General features: G+C 39.3%; 1 protein-coding gene across 3 annotated transcripts in view; it reads left to right on the top strand.

Moving 5' to 3' along the window:
- Positions 1-9,144: 9,144 nt before the first annotated feature.
- Positions 9,145-19,872, top strand: part of LOC6045001 (NADP-dependent malic enzyme) — a 31,493-nt gene continuing 20,765 nt past the window's right edge. The window contains exons 1-2 of one of the 3 annotated variants that reach the window (XM_038249515.1): positions 9,145-9,275; positions 13,653-13,909. In XM_038249515.1, the coding sequence (XP_038105443.1) occupies positions 13,860-13,909 (50 nt within the window). In that variant the 5' untranslated portion in view covers positions 9,145-9,275; positions 13,653-13,859. Of the gene's footprint in view, positions 9,276-13,652; positions 13,910-17,771; positions 17,792-19,872 lie in introns of those variants that run through there. The other 2 variants (XM_001862390.2, XM_038249522.1) reach the window with 2 other exon arrangements.

Below are 19,872 nucleotides of genomic sequence, written 5' to 3'. Positions count from 1 at the left end.
AGTGCATGGGGTGATTGGTCATTATAATTAAATAATGGCATCAGTAGTGCGGTGCCTGTGTGGACGCGCAGTCCTGTTTTTCGTGTTATTTTCCGTCTCTTTATGTCGCTGTTCGAGTGCATGAGGTGATTGGTCATTATAATTAAATAATGGCATCAGTGGTGCGGTGCCTGTGTGGACGTGCAGTCCTGTTTTTTCGTGTTATTTTCTGTCTCTTTTATGTCGCTGTTCGAGTGCATGGGGTGATTGGTCAGTATAATTAAATAATGGCATCAGTAGGGCGGTGCCTGTGTGGACGCGCTGTCCTGTTTTTTCGTGTTATTTTCCGTCTCTTTTATGTCGCTGTTCGAGTGCATGGGGTGATTGGTCATTATAATTAAATAATGGCATCAGTGGTGCGGTGCCTGTGTGGACGCGCAGTCCTTTTTTCGTGTTATTTTCCGTCTCTTTTATGTCGCTGTTCGAGTGCATGAGGTGATTGGTCATTATAATTAAATAATGGCATCAGTAGTGCGGTGCCTGTGTGGACGCGCAGTCCTGTTTTTTCGTGTTATTTTCCGTCTCTTTTATGTCGCTGTTCGAGTGCATGGGGTGATTGGTCAGTATAATTAAATAATGGCATCAGTAGTGCGGTGCCTGTGTGGACGCGCAGTCCTGTTTTTTCGTGTTATTTTCCGTCTCTTTTATGTCGCTGTTCATGAGGTGATTGGTCATTATAATTAAATAATGGCATCAGTAGTGCGGTGCCTGTGTGGACGCGCAGTCCTGTTTTTTCGTGTTATTTTCCGTCTCTTTTATGTCGCTGTTCGAGTGCATGGGGTGATTGGTCAGTATAATTAAATAATGGCATCAGTAGTGCGGTGCCTGTGTGGACGCGCAGTCCTGTTTTTTCGTGTTATTTTCCGTCTCTTTTATGTCGCTGTTCGAGTGCATGGGGTGATTGGTCAGTATAATTAAATAATGGCATCAGTAGTGCGGTGCCTGTGTGGACGCGCAGTCCTGTTTTTTCGTGTTATTTTCCGTCTCTTTTATGTCGCTGTTCGAGTGCATGAGGTGATTGGTCATTATAATTAAATAATGGCATCAGTAGTGCGGTGCCTGTGTGGACGTGCAGTCCTGTTTTTCGTGTTATTTTGTCTCTTTATGTCGCTGTTCGAGTGCATGGGGTGATTGGTCAGTATAATTAAATAATGGCATCAGTAGTGCGGTGCCTGTGTGGACGCGCAGTCCTGTTTTTTCGTGTTATTTTCCGTCTCTTTTATGTCGCTGTTCGAGTGCATGGGGTGATTGGTCATTATAATTAAATAATGGCATCAGTGGTGCGGTGCCTGTGTGGACGTGCAGTCCTGTTTTTCGTGTTATTTTCGTCTCTTTTATGTCGCTGTTCGAGTGCATGGGGTGATTGGTCAGTATAATTAAATAATGGCATCAGTAGTGCGGTGCCTGTGTGGACGCGCTGTCCTGTTTTTTCGTGTTATTTTCCGTCTCTTTTATGTCGCTGTTCGAGTGCATGGGGTGATTGGTCATTATAATTAAATAATGGCATCAGTGGTGCGGTGCCTGTGTGGACGCGCAGTCCTGTTTTTCGTGTTATTTTCCGTCTCTTTTATGTCGCTGTTCGAGTGCATGAGGTGATTGGTCATTATAATTAAATAATGGCATCAGTAGTGCGGTGCCTGTGTGGACGCGCAGTCCTGTTTTTTCGTGTTATTTTCCGTCTCTTTTATGTCGCTGTTCGAGTGCATGGGGTGATTGGTCAGTATAATTAAATAATGGCATCAGTAGTGCGGTGCCTGTGTGGACGCGCAGTCCTGTTTTTTCGTGTTATTTTCCGTCTCTTTTATGTCGCTGTTCGAGTGCATGGGTGATTGGTCATTATAATTAAATAATGGCATCAGTAGTGCGGTGCCTGTGTGGACGCGCAGTCCTGTTTTTTCGTGTTATTTTCCGTCTCTTTTATGTCGCTGTTCGAGTGCATGGGGTGATTGGTCAGTATAATTAAATAATGGCATCAGTAGTGCGGTGCCTGTGTGGACGCGCAGTCCTGTTTTTTCGTGTTATTTTCCGTCTCTTTTATGTCGCTGTTCGAGTGCATGGGGTGATTGGTCAGTATAATTAAATAATGGCATCAGTAGTGCGGTGCCTGTGTGGACGCGCAGTCCTGTTTTTTCGTGTTATTTTCCGTCTCTTTTATGTCGCTGTTCGAGTGCATGAGGTGATTGGTCATTATAATTAAATAATGGCATCAGTAGTGCGGTGCCTGTGTGGACGCGCAGTCCTGTTTTTTCGTGTTATTTTCCGTCTCTTTTATGTCGCTGTTCGAGTGCATGGGGTGATTGGTCATTATAATTAAATAATGGCATCAGTAGTGCGGTGCCTGTGTGGACGCGCAGTCCTGTTTTTTCGTGTTATTTTCCGTCTCTTTTATGTCGCTGTTCGAGTGCATGAGGTGATTGGTCATTATAATTAAATAATGGCATCAGTGGTGCGGTGCCTGTGTGGACGTGCAGTCCTGTTTTTTCGTGTTATTTTCTGTCTCTTTTATGTCGCTGTTCGAGTGCATGGGGTGATTGGTCAGTATAATTAAATAATGGCATCAGTAGTGCGGTGCCTGTGTGGACGCGCTGTCCTGTTTTTTCGTGTTATTTTCCGTCTCTTTTATGTCGCTGTTCGAGTGCATGGGGTGATTGGTCATTATAATTAAATAATGGCATCAGTGGTGCGGTGCCTGTGTGGACGCGCAGTCCTGTTTTTTCGTGTTATTTTCCGTCTCTTTTATGTCGCTGTTCGAGTGCATGAGGTGATTGGTCATTATAATTAAATAATGGCATCAGTAGTGCGGTGCCTGTGTGGACGCGCAGTCCTGTTTTTTCGTGTTATTTTCCGTCTCTTTTATGTCGCTGTTCGAGTGCATGAGGTGATTGGTCATTATAATTAAATAATGGCATCAGTAGTGCGGTGCCTGTGTGGACGCGCAGTCCTGTTTTTTCGTGTTATTTTCCGTCTCTTTTATGTCGCTGTTCGAGTGCATGGGGTGATTGGTCATTATAATTAAATAATGGCATCAGTAGTGCGGTGCCTGTGTGGACGCGCAGTCCTGTTTTTTCGTGTTATTTTCCGTCTCTTTTATGTCGCTGTTCGAGTGCATGAGGTGATTGGTCATTATAATTAAATAATGGCATCAGTGGTGCGGTGCCTGTGTGGACGTGCAGTCCTGTTTTTTCGTGTTATTTTCTGTCTCTTTTATGTCGCTGTTCGAGTGCATGGGGTGATTGGTCAGTATAATTAAATAATGGCATCAGTAGTGCGGTGCCTGTGTGGACGCGCAGTCCTGTTTTTTCGTGTTATTTTCCGTCTCTTTTGTGTCGCTATTTGTGTACATGGGGTGATTGGATTTCTTCTTCTTCTTTTTTCATTTATTTTTTGTTCGCGCGTTCGTTGGCCGATGAATTTTATTTTTGTTCTCTTTATATAGTTTTCGATAGAAACGATCCGATTTTTGTTTTTTGAGACAAGCAAGTCGTATTGCTGGATTAAGTCCTTTCCATATCATCGAGGATCGGAAGGCACGTCGACGGATATGTTTTAAGGCTTATGATATAAAATAATTTTAATGAATGAAGCCCTTCCTACATCACCATTGATCGGAAGGCACGCCGACGGAGTTTTTCGGGAGAATCGCGGTCGAATTAATACTATATTTAAATCCCTAGATAGGTATCTTTCCGCAGCCGGCTGCCTAAGATTTTTAAAATTTCAACCCATAAACAAATTGCTCATGGTCGCATCACCTACCACAGTGAATCCTGACCTCATACCCATCTTACTAACCCTCAAAACTCATGTGATACTTTGTCGGAGACGCAGTCGATTTGGCGGTCCCATCACTCAAGTATCGGACTAACATTCCCATCCACTTCCCGTGTCTTACCACTGGTCGTGGCCGGCGTCGGTATTGATCAGCACGATAGGGACCTTTGAAAATTGCGAAGGGGTGATGATTGGTTCCTACTTTTCATCTGTGGTCCACGGAGCAATGTTTGGGGGTCCTGGTCAATAACGAAGTAGCAGCTACGGGTAGACACCAATGCTATGCTATGCTATGCTAATCCCATTTTAGTCAAATTTGAATATCAGATTGCCTTTTAAATTAAAAAATGCATTTTTTTCAAAATTTTATCTTCGCCATTTTTGCCGACATCTCGTTTAAAAAATTATAAATGGTTTTAGAGTAGCTTTTGAATCAAACTTAGGCTCGACAGTCAAAAATTGGACAACGAAAAACAATTTTTTTCATGATTCGATTATCCGAAGATTCGATTATCCGAAGTGAAATTCATCCGAGGTATTCGGATAATCGAGTCCATTTTTTTCGAAAATCTATTTTTCATTGATTTTCAATAATCTGTTTATGAAGTTTTATATAAAACTTTTAAATTATCTATCTATAAAAAAAGAGAGCTATCCATACAAAAGTGCTATGAAAATATTTAAAAATCTGTACGTTGAAAAGCGAATAGCTTGTTCATTGTAGAAGATTTGAAATGCATTCGAACGCACCCCAGCTGCAAGCCACGTGCTGACAAGCTGACAAGAATGTGTTGTCTAATTGAAGCAATTACACATATCGCACAATTAGAACCGAGCTCGAATCCGCGTCAACAATCCGTCCCCGTTTTACAGCTCTAGACGACACACGATCGTTATCGGTGCAATACTCGATCGGTCTGAGTGACTGTACTCTGCTCCTGGTGTGATAATGTGACGCTTACAGCAATTCTAGAGGCCGACAAGCAGGGAGCACGCTCTCGATAAGCCGTATGTCCGCGACTTGGCTGTGTCTGACTAGTATTTTAAACCTTAATACAGCTCAAAAGTAGTCGTAGAGTAGTCGTTTATCTCAAGCTTATCACCGTGCGTGCTACTGGGGACAAATTTGTGATTTGTGATTTGTTTTCTTTTTATTTCTCTTGTATCTTTTTTACTATCCCTTCTTGCTTTCCTCACCTCAATGAGGAAAGGCTATAGAATCACTCAAAACTTCTTAACAACTACTTAATTTCACCTCCTAGACCCACCTTAATGTATACATATCAACTCAGAATCAAATTCTGAGCAAATGTCTGTGTGGGCGGTTGAATGTTGAACAAAATAATTGCACTCGATTATCTCGGAACCTGTTGAACCGATTTTGTCCGTTTTGGCCTCATTTGATCCGTATTGGTGTCCCCTAAGTTACTATGATGTTAAGTTAAGTACTTTAAACAACAAAACGATCTTGAAAGAAACGATCTTGAAGATCTGTCAACGCTATCAAAAGTTATGAGCAATTATGCTAAAACATAATTTTGACGGATACAAAAAAGAATGAAAATTGCTAAAGATCCGGCTGAGGCAGCACTAAGCTTTATGGAATCAGCCTCGTTAGCCCAAGCTTTCTTCATGTTATGGCTTTTATGGCAGAAACGTAAGTAACGCTTTTATAGCATTTTGTATGCATGTAAGCTTTTTCAATTGATTTTAGGAGGAAGGCACCAACCACCGAGGTGTTTTAAAATATCGTTTTTCTTGTATTCCTGCATTCTTGTTTTGTTTTCTTTTATTAGTGTATTATTTAACTAAGCGTTTATATTATTGTACTAAGCATTGTCCAGTGTTGTTTTTCTTTAAAGGTTGTTTTTTTATTATAAAACCAGTATTTTTTAATGGTTTACATGAATTATTTTTGTTACGATACCGAGTAATGCGAGGTGTTTACCGTAACAAGTAACTTTTATTAGATCAAGTATAATTATAAGTAATTACAGACTGATCGCACTTCTTCAGCCGGCGCGGGTGCAAGAGAGAATGGAAGAATCTGCACGGCTGATAGATGTTGATGCTGTCACGAAGACAGTTCGCAGTCGGGTGCGAATAGGGTCGCATCCCAACACCTCCCCCTTTCTAGAAGTCGTGCAGCTTGCAGTAGACTGGTGTGAACCGCAATCTCGACGAGCGTCGCAGGTGTGGTGCTTCAGGATGAACTCTACCCGCGGAGAATCTTGATGGGCGATCCGGGCTTGATGGCTGGAACTGTTGACGTAGCTCGTTCAACCCTTCAGGTTCAGCTGGCTTCAAATTCCGAGCGCCCAGCAGAATGTCAAGAGAAAGTTTCTGCTCTGCTCGACTCAATACTCCTTCACAGTCGTCATTATGTTGCCACAGCTGATCGCTGAATAAACAGATGATACGATGTCGTTCCGGGAGTCCAACACGTTGCAAGAGCGGTCCTGGATCCCAACACCAAGCAGCGCACCGAAGAATCTTGAAGATGTTGAAATCCTTGGTGCTGTTCTGCTGGTTGAACTGAACGTCCAGCGCTAGCATTGTTGTTGTTCTCCACGTTGGTGAATTGGTTGTCGCCCGGAGGGCCTTTCCCCCCGATGATGTTGCTTCGAGTGTCTGCTGGCCTGTGGGCGCAAAACACTCTGCGGACTCGTCCGACTTGAGACCGCCGCGGACGAATCTGTGAACAGATCGACCGACTTGCACGTGCCCGTTGAGGTGATGTTTACTTCTACCTGGACACGATCGCTGTGTTTGATCGCGGCGCTGCTCCTGCACCTGATTGACGACCAAGATGTCATCGATTTGACTGACGCCGCAGACCTTGTTGTTTACCATCAGATGAGATGCATCCGGTGTGAATGTTTCCGGAGTGCGAGTGAGGATAGCAAACGATGAACGATGTGGTCGATGCGGATCGATGACTGACAGGTCGGTGCGTTCGGACAGCGCGCCCTCCGCTGGTATGATGACGTCATCCAGTGAAGACAGCGACTTTTTGTTGAAACTCTCTTTGGCGGCCGGCTGGGTTGCTGTTTGGCCGGAAGACAGGTGTAATTGTTCCTGCTCCAGCTCACCTGTGCGCACGATCGCTTGTGATCGTGGCAGCCGGGTCTCCGCCGCTTCGTGCGAGTCACCTTCGGTGTGGTCCACGTGAGGTGAGAGTTGGTGCTGCAGGGCTCGCGGCTGCGGGCGAACAGATCTCCCGAAGGCGTTTGAGCCTCCAGCTGGGACGCTGCCGTGTGCGTCCAGCTCGTCGAGTTCCTTCGTCGGCTGCTGCTGCTGACACAGGCTCTGTTGCAGAAGCTGCTGAACTGCCAGGTCATCCATCGCGCACCTAACCTCACTTTGGTGTAGTGAGCCAGCACTCGGTGAAGTCGCGAAAACGACCACGGACGGAGCCGACTCCGTAATCCTCGTCGCCAATTTGTTACGATACCGAGTAATGCGAGGTGTTTACCGTAACAAGTAACTTTTATTAGATCAAGTATAATTATAAGTAATTACAGACTGATCGCACTTCTTCAGCCGGCGCGGGTGCAAGAGAGAATGGAAGACTCTGCACGGCTGATAGATGTTGATGCTGTCACGAAGACAGTTCGCAGTCGGGTGCGAATAGGGTCGCATCCCAACAATTTTGAATTAGCCAAACATATTTAAGATTTGACAACCCTTTCAAAAGTTTCGAGCACTTTACGGCCCATTTCCGCATAAATGTACCATATGCATTTTCTCTATTCTTGAGTTAACAATTATTCTTAATAAAGTGAACTTGATAAAATATGTAGTAGCCCGGGTCAAAAAAATAAAGTTGCTCAAAAAATTATTGTTTTGAGATTTTTCTGTTCTCAGGTTCAGCCCATTTGGTTGGCTTGGCTTGCCTGAGCAGAACAAAGTTTAACACCAAAACTGGAGCATTTAGTTAAATTGCTCAGTACAAATCGACAAATGACGACTTTGCATATCATGGGGTTCTGATGGTCTGGGAACAATTCCAAGGTGCAAGACGATCCGAGGCCCCTGGTCTGCTTGAACCGATTTCCGGCGTCGCAGAATTCTCATGGTCCCAGCTAATGTAAGGCGCAAAGCAAGAAGGCTGCCTCGATCAGAGGATGCCACATGGCAATCAGCCACCACGTGGTTGGAGGGTATCTTCAATTTTTCTTTCAAAGTGGTTTTGTTATTCCTTGACACTTTATTCAACCAGATATTTGATCAAAACACATTAACAACGCTAAATGTAATTTTGAAGCCGAATTTGAAGTTATTTTCCTGCCACGTGGTAGCTGATTGCCATGTGCTGTCCTCTGATCGAGGCAGCCTTCTTAGTGTGCTTTGATTTTTCGCTATACATTTAGCTGGGACCATGAGAATTTCTGCGACGCCGGAATAAATCCGGTTCAAGGCAAGACCAGGGGCCTCGGATCGTCTTGCACCCTTCGGAGGAATTGTTCCCAGAACATCCCCTAGGACCCCATGGTATGCAAAAGTCGTCATTTGTTAACAGCTGACTTGTACAGAGCAATTTACCTAAATGCTCCAGTTTTACGGGTTAATTCCCATTTAAACTTGTTCCTGCTCAAGGCAAGCCAGTTTTCAACCAAATGGGCTGAAATTTTGGCCTGAGCCTCCATTTTGAGTACTCTTTCGGACAATCTCATATAATTTTTGATTTGAGCAACTTTAGTTTTTTTGACCCGGGCTAATATGTAGTATGAGGGTGGAAAAAAAGTTTTGTTGTTTTGTTGCATTTTTCTGTTCTTTTGTGGATCCTAAACTTTAAATAACGCTTGGTTTATCCTTAATTAAACCATATTTAAGCTCTTCCAACTTATATCAATCGTCAACTCAGTAAGATCGGCCCGCGGTCAAACCTTTGAACTGTTGTTTGTTACATTTACGCAAAAGTAAACCAACCGATCAAAAGCCGCTGTTGCTGCTAGCTGTTTACACAGCAGGTCTTTTGAACCGTTTCAACCTTTGACACGATCTACAAGGCTCCTTCGGCAGCAAGCAATCGCGCTTTGCTCAGCTTTATCGTTCAGAGAGACAGATCTGTATCGCGCAATCATATACAGGCTCATGTATGGTGTATGGCAGAACATTTCAAAAGGGATAATTTTCGAAAAACTTTGAAAATGTTAAAAATGTAGGAGGTTTCAAAAGTGTTTTTAAAATGTTACACAACATCTACAATTTGTCACGTTCAAACATTCCACCAGCACACATACCCTTTAAGGTCTGAACGAACACTCACGCGATTGTATCGCGCCTTTGCGGCTGGCGGCAGGTTGGAGACTGGACCGACCGACACGCTCAAAGGCACATAACCTACCCGCCCGAGTTGAACCCAAAACGCAATCCTTCACGGTGTCAGTCTGTTGCGAACTCTCGCGCCACGCGTGCCTCCAACTCCGTCCAATCGTCCGGCCGATTTTTTACTGTTTTTGGTTTGTAATAACACCTAGATTTCCATGCTTTGAATCTTTGTTTATTATGATTAAAAATTATTCTAAAAATTTGAAATAGAAATATTTAAAACTAGTAAAGTCGCTGTAAAAATTTGATATTTTTAAACCTCGGTCGTCCAAGTGTTACAACTCGCGTTTGTTGGATTTTAAATGAACGATTACTGAACTTGATGTCTGAAAATTGCACTTTGTGTCTTCAAGCGGTTGTTGTATAAAGTTGCGGGTCGTCACGACGTCTACCAACATCGAACTGTTGAGTGGACGCAGTTTGTGCAACCCAGTTCTCTCTCTCTGTCTCTTTTCTTTGAAAGGGGGTGTGTTACTACTCAGTGCAGATCGAATTGAACATCACGATAGTCGCAATCTACATTAGTGCACTTTAGCATAAATCCGCAAGAAAAAAAAACAAACAGTTATCATCTATCTCTCGTAATTTGCGTGTTTGTGGTGTTATTAAAGTGTGTGTGGACTTTAAAACTGTGTTGGTGATCTCAAACCTGAGTGTTGTTTTTGTTTTGCTTCTTCGAGATTGCTTATCAAAAGAAGGACTTTGATAGTGCGAATTGTGAACTGTGCTGTGCTGTGGGTGATTCCATTAGGTCATTTCTGATCGTTTATAGAAGTAACTGATAAGACTATTTGCTATTCAAAAAAGATTAGTTGCAAATTTCGGCAGGTTTTCAGAATAGTTATATGATTAAACGCATCATACAAAGTATACGTTTTTAACTTTATTTATCTATTCAGTCTTCCATTCATTCAGTTAATATATTAACCACCATCGGTGCTAAATTTTAAATACTAGCAATTTGCTTTTTTTAAAATAAATTAACTTTCGTTATTCAGTGATTTCTAATGTAAGAGTTCCTAAATTCACAAAAGGGTAAACTTAACACTAACTTACAAACTATAAATGTAGATCAATGTAGAAAAATACTGCAAAGATTTTTGTCGAAATGCATCAATTATCTTATCGGACATAACATCCAAAGTGTCAATTTCGACTAATTGGTGAAGTTCACTACTTCTAAACCAGGAAGGAAGATTCAGAATAGTTTTCAGAGGTGCAGAATACTTCAATCAAATTTAAATTTAATCTACACTTTTTGGCCAGTACATTTACACTTTTGTCGTGTCAAATTGACCTCTTTGGACTCGTACAATTTCTTTTTAAAATCTATTTTTTGCTCTTATTTTGTTTTCTTTTGTAAATACAATCCAGACTGGGTTATCGAGAGTATTACCAAATGCATTTTTGGATACCGTAAACCGGTGTGATTTTGATACAATCAAGATTTTTTAACAAAATGAAAAATACGAATTAAATACAAACGGAATGATATGCAACCATACTGTGCTTGGTGGAGAAGTATTAAAAGTATCTCGGGAAGTAGTTTTTAACAATTTTTTAATACTGTAAAATGGGAATATTTTCTCAATGAAAATGATTTCGAATCGGAAACCGGAATGCATTACCCGATTCTTTGGACAACTTTATACTAAGAAGAGTTGAAAAAATCTATGTAAAAAGTTGTAACTGTTGTTAAAACAGTATTCAAAACATTTTTTTCCCCAGATTTATAAAAACAATTTTTTGATAGTTTCAGTAGAACAAGTTTCTTAGTTTACAGTGGGGACTCTCTCGTTTTCGATATTGAAGGGACCGTCCAGAGCGGGGATTATCAAATTATAGAACGAAATATCAAAGCAATCTATTTGAAGGGACTGAAAAAATTATTGACAGCTGGAGCAATATTGATATCGAGAAGATCGACAGCCAGAAATCTCCTGTATTTGGAAAATTGATTAATCATACTACAAAATTAGTTTCGGTGGCAACAAAAAAAGATATTGTTATGTTAAAATTCTTTTGTAATGAATTTTAATCAAACCTGGAACTTTTTATTTACTTAACCTTTACATTTTATTAAAGGTTTAAAAATATTTCAAACATACATTTAAATTAGAATTTGTAAATTAAACATTAAGGGTTAACAGTAACATTTCTAATAGCAATTTTTTCGTAATACATTCAATTTACACACTTTCAGGCTGAAATTTGTAAGAAACACAGTGACAATCAAAGTCAGCTCGGTTTACTCAATATAAATTTTCAACGAACTATTTTTTAAGCTCTACTGAAAAAAAAAACTTTTTTAAAAATATGTGCATGGGCATTGTGTGGGTGTCCCCAGCATCCTCACATTCTTATAGTAAATACATTCAGTCAGAATCACATCATTCCCCCCTAACACGTTTATCAAAATAAGCTTCATTACGCATTGTTTTTGATATCTTTTATATCAAATCTTTTTCTTTTTGGCCTTAAAATTTGATTTTTTTTTTAATTTTATAGCCTTTTCCCATTGAGGTGAGGAACGCAAAAAGTTAAAAAAAAAAATGCAGCATTGGGTTACTAAGATGGGTAATTCTCCACCAACTCACACGAAATCGACCCCTCTTCAATTTTCGAGAAACTTTGCTCTAAAGGGTGATTTTTGTCCTTTGTCACGAATTCGAGGTCCATTTTTCGATATCTCGTGACGATGGGGCGGTACGACCCCTTTCATTTTTCTTGTTTTTTACTAAGACACGTTTTTCAGTGATTTGTAGCACGCAACCGTGAAGAGATAGAAATTTGGTGTGAAAGGAACTTTTGTGTAAAATTAGACGCCCGATTTGATGGCGTACTCAAAATTCCTAAAAAACGTATTTTTTATCACAAAAAAAAATTAAAAAAATGTTCTAAAATCGCTGCCATTTCCCGTTACTCAACTGTCAAAAATCGTGAGACATGTCATTTTATGGAAAATTTAATATACTTTTCGAATCTGAAATAACCCAAAAGGGTCATTTCTTACATTTAGAACACATTTTTTCATTTTAAAATTACGTGTTTTTTCTAACTTTGCAGAGTTAGATTTTAGGGTGTAACAATGTTCTACAAAGTTGTAAAGCAGACAAAAACAAAAAAATATATATAAACATAAGGAGTTTGCATGTATTCTTCACGAGTTAACATAATTTTAGAAAAAAGTTATGATTTTGATCATTTTTCCGAATTTTTAACCCCAAAAACTCAACCTGTGCTTTTGAAAGTATTTTGTTCGGAAAGTTCAGCTAATTTTGCATAAGAATGACCCCTTGGACGATTGTTGTGGCTTGTGCACTGCTTGTATGTGGGAATTTTTTCGAAAATAAAAAAAATACAAACCTGATACACTCACGCATCACAAAAATATTGTTTTTGAAAAATAAATCTGATTCTCGCAATGCACGAGTCACAACAATAGTCCAAGGGGTAATTCTTATGCATCATTAGCTGAACTTGCCGAACAAAATACTCTCAAAATCACACGATTGAGTATTAGGGGTTAAAAATTCAAAAAACTGATCAAAAATGGTCAAAATCATAACTTTTTCAAAAAACTTTTGTGTAAAAGTCTGATACAACTTTGTAGAACATTGTTACACTCTAAAATGTAACCCTGCAAAGTTAGAAAAAAACGTAATTTTAAAATGAAAAAAATGCTCTAAATGAAAAAAATACTCTTCTGGGTTATTTCAGATTCGAAAAGTACATTAAATTTCCCATAAAATGACATGTCTCACGATTTTTGAAAGTTGAGTAACGGGAAATGGCAGCGATTATGAAACTATTTTTTAACTTTTTTTGATGACAAATACGATTTTTCGGAATTTTGAGTACGCCATCAAATCGGGAGTCTAATTTTACACAAAAGTTCCTTTGACATCAAATTTCTATCTCTTCACGATTGCAAGCTACAAATCACTGAAAAACGTGTCTTAGTAAAAAACCAGAAAAAATGAAAGGGGTCGTACCGCCCCACCGTCACGAGATATCAAAAAATGGAACTCGAATTCGTGATCAAGGACCAAAGTTACCCCTTAAAGCAAAGTTTCACGAAAATCGAAGAGGGGTCGGGGCAACTGCTGTGTGAGTTGGCGGAGAATGACCCAGATCTAAACTTCTGGAGTTTTTTTTTTTTTTGAAAAGGTCCAATAAACCAAATTTCCAGTTTTTGCTTTTTGGATGTTTTTGAAACCACCTTAAGTCAGGGGTATTAAAAAACACCCAAAAAGCAACTTTATTTTTGTTTGTTAAATTTCATGTTACCTGATACATATTCAGAACATTATCAGAAAACAAAAGAAAAGATCTTTTAAAAAGTCTTAGGATATTTGAAAATCAAGCTTTTACTTTAGAACGCATCAGCTTGAATGTATTGATTGTTTACTAAATCTCTTTTTAGTTATTTCGATCAGCAAGTTTCAATAATTTCAACTTTACTCTTCCTGTTACATTTTCATCAACAAATCAACAAAACCCGGTAGTGATCTTAACCATCCATTCATCAGTGCAGCCACCCAGCTAAGCTCTCGCATAATCCACAAATCGCAACAATAAAAAGCTGATCAGGTGACAGTGAGATCGCGATCTCGATCGATCACCCTTAGCGCAGCAGGCCTCCTTCCGGTTACAGACCATCGCGCCGTCATCGCCTACCCAGCAAAGCCAACCAACCTTCATCCGCCGCAGTCATGGGCAACGCTTGCTCGGATACCTCAAAAATCCAGTCGCCGGTACCCAGGTGAGTAATTTATTAGTTTTAGTCCTAATGAAACGTCATCTGTGCCTGTGTGTTGACTTCCGCCTGTTGTATGTGTGTGTGCGTGTGTGTGTTTACGCACAAGTAAACAACAACAACAACGCTAGCAATCACTCGGGTTGACCACAGTGTGCCGGTAATATGGTTCATTATTTTGTTGGCAGAACATTAATTTAATTTAAGTCAAATAGAACTGTAGCGAAGAGTTGGTTGGTTAAGCTCAATCTGAGATTTAGAAGGTACCAATAGGTCCGAAGTGACGGTAGTCCAAATAATCGATTGAAATTCGATTTGATTCAAGTTCAAGGTTCTTTTGCTCATGCCTCTTGAAATGTTTTGTTCATAGTCCGATCTCTGACAAATGGCCGGACTTTTAACATTTAGTTTAGAACGAGTTTGACTAATCTGTCCAATATAATCACGCACATCCTGTAACAACACGCAGTCATGACTCACTACACACGTGACCTATGACACACAATGTGTACTACTTTGCTGCTCCGCGTAGACACTCTGCAACTGAATAACACAGTTCAATCACGATGGCATCTTAATGTACAAAGATCGCAAATCGTTCTTGGAGCGGAAATCTCTGTAAAAAAAATATCTTGGTAAATCAGGACACATGAGGTGAATTGGGCCAACTGTTGTAGCCAAGTTTCAACACAATATGGGTCATTTCACCTGAAGTGTGCAAGAAAAAATGCAAATTTGAAAATTACCATCTCCGATTCTGCTCAAATTTGGCAGAGCTGTTGAGACTATCAAAACATGCAAAAATCCCCCATCCAAATCGGACCACCCTCCATTTTTGTACCCTCCCAAAAACGACTTTTTGGCGATTTTTGAGCGAAACCCCTATCTTCAAACGACGATAACTCAGGAACCACAAATCTTAGAAGGTCGGTCTTAGACTCAATTTTGAAGGAAATTGGACGTAGAATCCATTTCCGTGATCAAAATTTAGATTAAAATATTTTTTCTACCTATATTGCGCAATTGAAAACTTTAAATGGCCGTATCTCAAAACAGCCCTATTTTTTTTTTAGATTTGACCTCACCATCGTATTCCCCGTCCGATTTTACATAAGAATCACTTATCGACAGAAAGGAATATGTTTCGATCCAGAGATATCGAATTTTAAAGTTTTGAGTATTTGAGATTACCTGTATTTGCTTTATTTGCCGCATCTGCTAGAAGCACTGGCGCGCTGATCAATAACTACTACCTGGTTATTTATTGAAATAAGATTTCATCTCAAATAATAATTAGCAAATTAAGCAAAAGTTTAATGTACACCACTGTAGGAAACTGCTGTAAACTCCTAAATTAACAAAACAAAATAGTATACGGTGAATTTGTGTGTTAGCACACAGGACAGAGCAAGAACGACAGGCAATACAGGGCAAAATGGAATTCCCGCAAAGCTAGCAGGGAATTGCAATTGATCTTGTAAGTAACGATACATTATCGTGTTAAAAATTATAAATCAACATGAATAAAACTCTTGTGAAGCATAATTAACGAGGAGGATTTCTGGAAAGTATTAAACTGAAAAATGTAAGAAAATCACAAAGATTTATCTGATTAAGATCAGATTCAGTGGTGTTGATTTCGACACCGTCCGAACAATAATCTTTTTTTTTTGTTTCGAAATCTTGGAAGACGATACAGCTGCTGTCCACATGTATCAGAAGTATATGGTTTTGTTTTTTGAAATTAATTGTACCAGAATTGAAAAAAAAATCATCAATTATTCAGACGAAACTGGCTCACAATATAAAAATCGATTTAATATGATCATGCTCAATTTTTCAAACCGTAAGGCAGATTTTGGGGTTTTTGTTGAATGGCACTATATCGCTACCGCACATGGCAAAAGCTCTAGAACCCATGAAAATTATTTCATCTACTACAGCCAGCTGATTAAGTGGAAAGAAATGAAGAATTAGGAAAAATATAAAAATAATAGATAAATAATGATAAATTTTTGAAAATTGTATTCAGAAACTCTATAGCACTTGCAAATAAATATTAAAAGTTCAAATTTTACTTAATATGGTTCAATGACAGTGAGATCAGGAAAAACATTGCATTAAAAATTACCCAATAAATATTCCTTAAACAAAAAATAGATTGTTCAAGGTATTGATTATCTCCAAATCGTATAAAACTAGAAAAATAATTTATCTTGCAGAATGCCAGGTAGTAATTATTGATCAGCACGACTGAGTGTTTCTAGCATATGCGGCGAGTTTAGCTAATTTAGGTAATCTCAAATACTCAAAACTTTAAAATTCGATATCTCTGGAACGAAACATATTCCTTTCTGTCGATAAGTGATTCTTATGTAAAATTGACGGGAATACGATGGTGAAGTCAGATTTAAAAAATAAATGGGGCTGTTTTGAGACACGGTCATTTAAAGTTTTCAATTGCGCAATACAGGTAGAAAAAATATTTTAATCTAAATTTTGATCACGGAAACGGATTCTACATCCAATTTCCTTCAAAATTGAGTCTACGACCGAACCTCTAAGATTTGTGGTTCCTGAGTTATCGTCGTTTGAAGATAGGGGTTTCGCTCAAAAATCGCCAAAAAGTCGATTTTTTGGGAGGGTACAAAAATGGAGGGGGTGGTCCGATTTGGATGAAATTCGGGATTTTTGCATGTTTTGATAGTCTGAACAGCTCTGCCAAATTTGAGCAGAATCGGAGATGGTAATTTTCAAATGCTGTTCCGCTTCAGGTGGAATAACCCATATTTGAATTTTTTCGATTGGTTTCCGATAGAATAGAAATTGATCAACAATAACAGTGCACCTGTTAAATTCAAGCTTTTAGGTGCTCTACAAACTGCTGTTTTGCTGGCAACTCACGTCCTTATATAAGTGCACTGATTTATGATAAAAAAAGAGATATTTTTACAGTTCAATCGTACATAGAATCTAAGGACCATTTGTTTTTTAAGGTTATAAGAACAAATTAATATTGCAAAACTGCTTTATGAGCTTATAAGTTATCAGTGTTTAGTATAATCCAAAACAAATATTACAAAACGAAATTGTGTTGCAACAAAATCCAGAGAATTGCTCCCGTGTGAACTTCACCGACGCAGAGCAGCACGTTCGCTCTCGATCCTCGTCCTTGAAAGGATAGATCACGCTGTGCCGATTTACCCTCGGAGCTTAAACGCGTGAAACAATGTACTATACTCACAAACCGCCTCTTAAATATGGCAGGTGCTGCCAATATATTAATGAGAAACAATCTTGAACTGTTTCGCAAGTTTGTTCAGCGCATGTAAAAGGCACAAGATATATTGCAAAACCGGTCACTTGCCAAAAGGCACTTTTAGGTCAGCTGAAATGTCAAAGGGGGTCTGACGTCAGGAACTGGAACCAGATCCACAACACAACCCCCTTGCGATCGTGGGGGTTGGCCCGATAATGTCGTTTAAGGGGCTCGCCCAACAGCGGTTTTTGAAATTGACATTTTGCGAAGGTTACCCTATCAAATAATGCGCACATCGATCGATTGCTGCTGCTGCACTGATGACGTTTGGGATTAACGTGATTTAATTGAACCCCAACACCACCTTCTCTAATCGGAACCACTCGAATGACAGGCGCAGTCACAACACTTATAGAATTACGGAGGGGCAAACGCGGTGTAAACACGTGACCTCCGGGGTGAAACTGAGAATGATTACCTACTGTCGATCTATGACCACAATGCGATCATGATCGGAGCATCATCCAGCGAGTGCCAGGAGGTTGGTTTTCTCTGTTAGTGCATCCTTGAAGGTTGAAATCGAAGGTTGTGTGCTCTAGTCTCTACAAAATATACTTTCTGAACATGTAGTAAGTAAATAGACTGAATGGAATATAATTAGGTAAAATTCTCGTATATTTGGCAGGTTAAGCACTCGCTCCTAACTCCATCTAATTGGCTGAGTTTAACTGTTTAAACAACTTATTGTGTTAAAACTGTTGAAAGAAACTTGCTTACTTACTATCCTATTCAGTTGAAAACGCTGTAATTGAACGTCAAATTGCTGATATGGCAACATTAGAGGAACGATGGAGTTAGATGCTGTTCCCCAACGATCAATAAACTGTCGCAAACGATTTGAAGCATTCTATCGATCTTGTTTTTCATGCATATCAATTTTTGGCCTTGTCAAGAGGGATTTTGTATTTGAAAACATATTTTAATTACACTTAACCCCTAGTGGCGGGTCACTTTTCCGTTTGTCACTTTTTAGTTTGTACCCTGTTAGTTTGACAAAACCAAACTTAACATTCCAACGCCCAAGGCTCCAAAAAAGTTGGAACGGTCACTTCAACTCGCTGGTTCTCGGGAATAACTCACCCAATCAAGACGGTTCTTTTTTCCAGTGATTTGTTAGGATGTCTAGATGATCCTAGAACTTTGCAGGACTCAATTTGATCAAATCTGTAATTTTTGCGATCAAAATCATTGTTCTAACTTTTTTTTTCGCGATGTTTTCGGTCGCAGAAATTACAGATTTGTTCAAATCAAGTGGAAACAAGAATCGTCCCGATTGGTTGAATTGTGCTCGAGAACCAGCGAGTTGAAGTTACCTTTCCAACTTTTTTGGGAGGCTTGGGCGTTCGTGTAAGTTGGACATGCGTTGGGCGTTCCAGTGTTAAAAAGTGACGACTTGTCACTTTTTACACGGGACTCACACTTACTATCAAACATAACGTGAGTGTGAGTTCTGTGTAAAGAGGGTGTCAAACTAAAAAGTGACCCCGTTTGTTTGACAACAATCGATGTCAAACCATCGAGATTTCAGTGTGGTGCACGGTCGTAGGGGTAAAAGTAAGATTACCAAATAGTTTGATAATTTTTATTAAAATATTAAAAATAAGTAGAATGCTTAGGACGCCGAAATCAACTGTTTGAATATTTCTACCAAAATGTGTTTGAAAATCAATATTAAATACTAAATTAATTTGTTTGTCAAAAGGACAAGAGTTAAACCCACCGGCAGTCGCGTACGTGTACTTTGTACACACTTTGTAGCGACACTTGTAAGAAATGCCAAAACACGCGACTTCCCGAAGGTTAAATAAATAAATAAATAATAGTAAATAATAGTTTAAAAGCATAACGCCTGCACGTAAACGACGGTTTTAGTGTTGCTACAAAACTAACATTGGGATACATAATTATTCATCTTATTTTGTCCAATGAACCTATGGGTCTATTTTTCGAAAAAAAAATTGCCAAACCATGAAGGCCTGGACTGAGCTTCAAGTTGTTCAAAACTGTTATTTACAGTGCCATCCCGTTTGCAACACGATTTTTTTAAAACAATTTTGCTTGCCAAAAGCAACTTAAATTTTTTAATTGCTCATGATAAATAAATTGGATCTGACCTACATGCCAGTGATCAAGCTCATATTTGGGATTTGGACTCAGTAAGAGTACTTATTCTCTTTGCTAACCTATTTTATTAATGAAATTTTAATTAATTAAATCATTTTTTAAAAACTAAATTAAAGCACCAACGCCTTCCTCACTATTTACCAAAAATGGGTGATATGATGAATTTGGACACAAATCTCATCTATTTTTAAAAGATCATAAATGAAACAGTTCACAAATACCACTTAAGTGGTCATAACTTGAGACAGGGTTGCCAGATCTTCAATGTTTTGGACTCGCTGGAAAGGTATTTTGATTACCTAACCAACGATGGATCGGATAATGGATCCGGACATAGTTTACATATATACAAGTGAGATTCGATTTAAAAAAATACATAAAAATCACTTAAGTGGTCATAACTCGAGAAACAGTTGCCAGATCTTCAATGTTTTGGACTCGTTGGAAAGGGTTTTTGATTACTAATGATGTATAACATGCTTGGACTTGAGTAGTGTTTTGGCCAGTTTTCTGACATCCGGATAAA

The sequence above is a fragment of the Culex quinquefasciatus genome, chromosome 1 (genome assembly GCF_015732765.1).
Source record: "Culex quinquefasciatus strain JHB chromosome 1, VPISU_Cqui_1.0_pri_paternal, whole genome shotgun sequence".
Classification (NCBI taxonomy): Eukaryota; Metazoa; Arthropoda; class Insecta; order Diptera; family Culicidae; genus Culex; species Culex quinquefasciatus.
The sequence above is the reverse complement of the archived record's forward strand: the minus strand, read 5'-3'. Positions and strand labels throughout refer to the sequence as shown.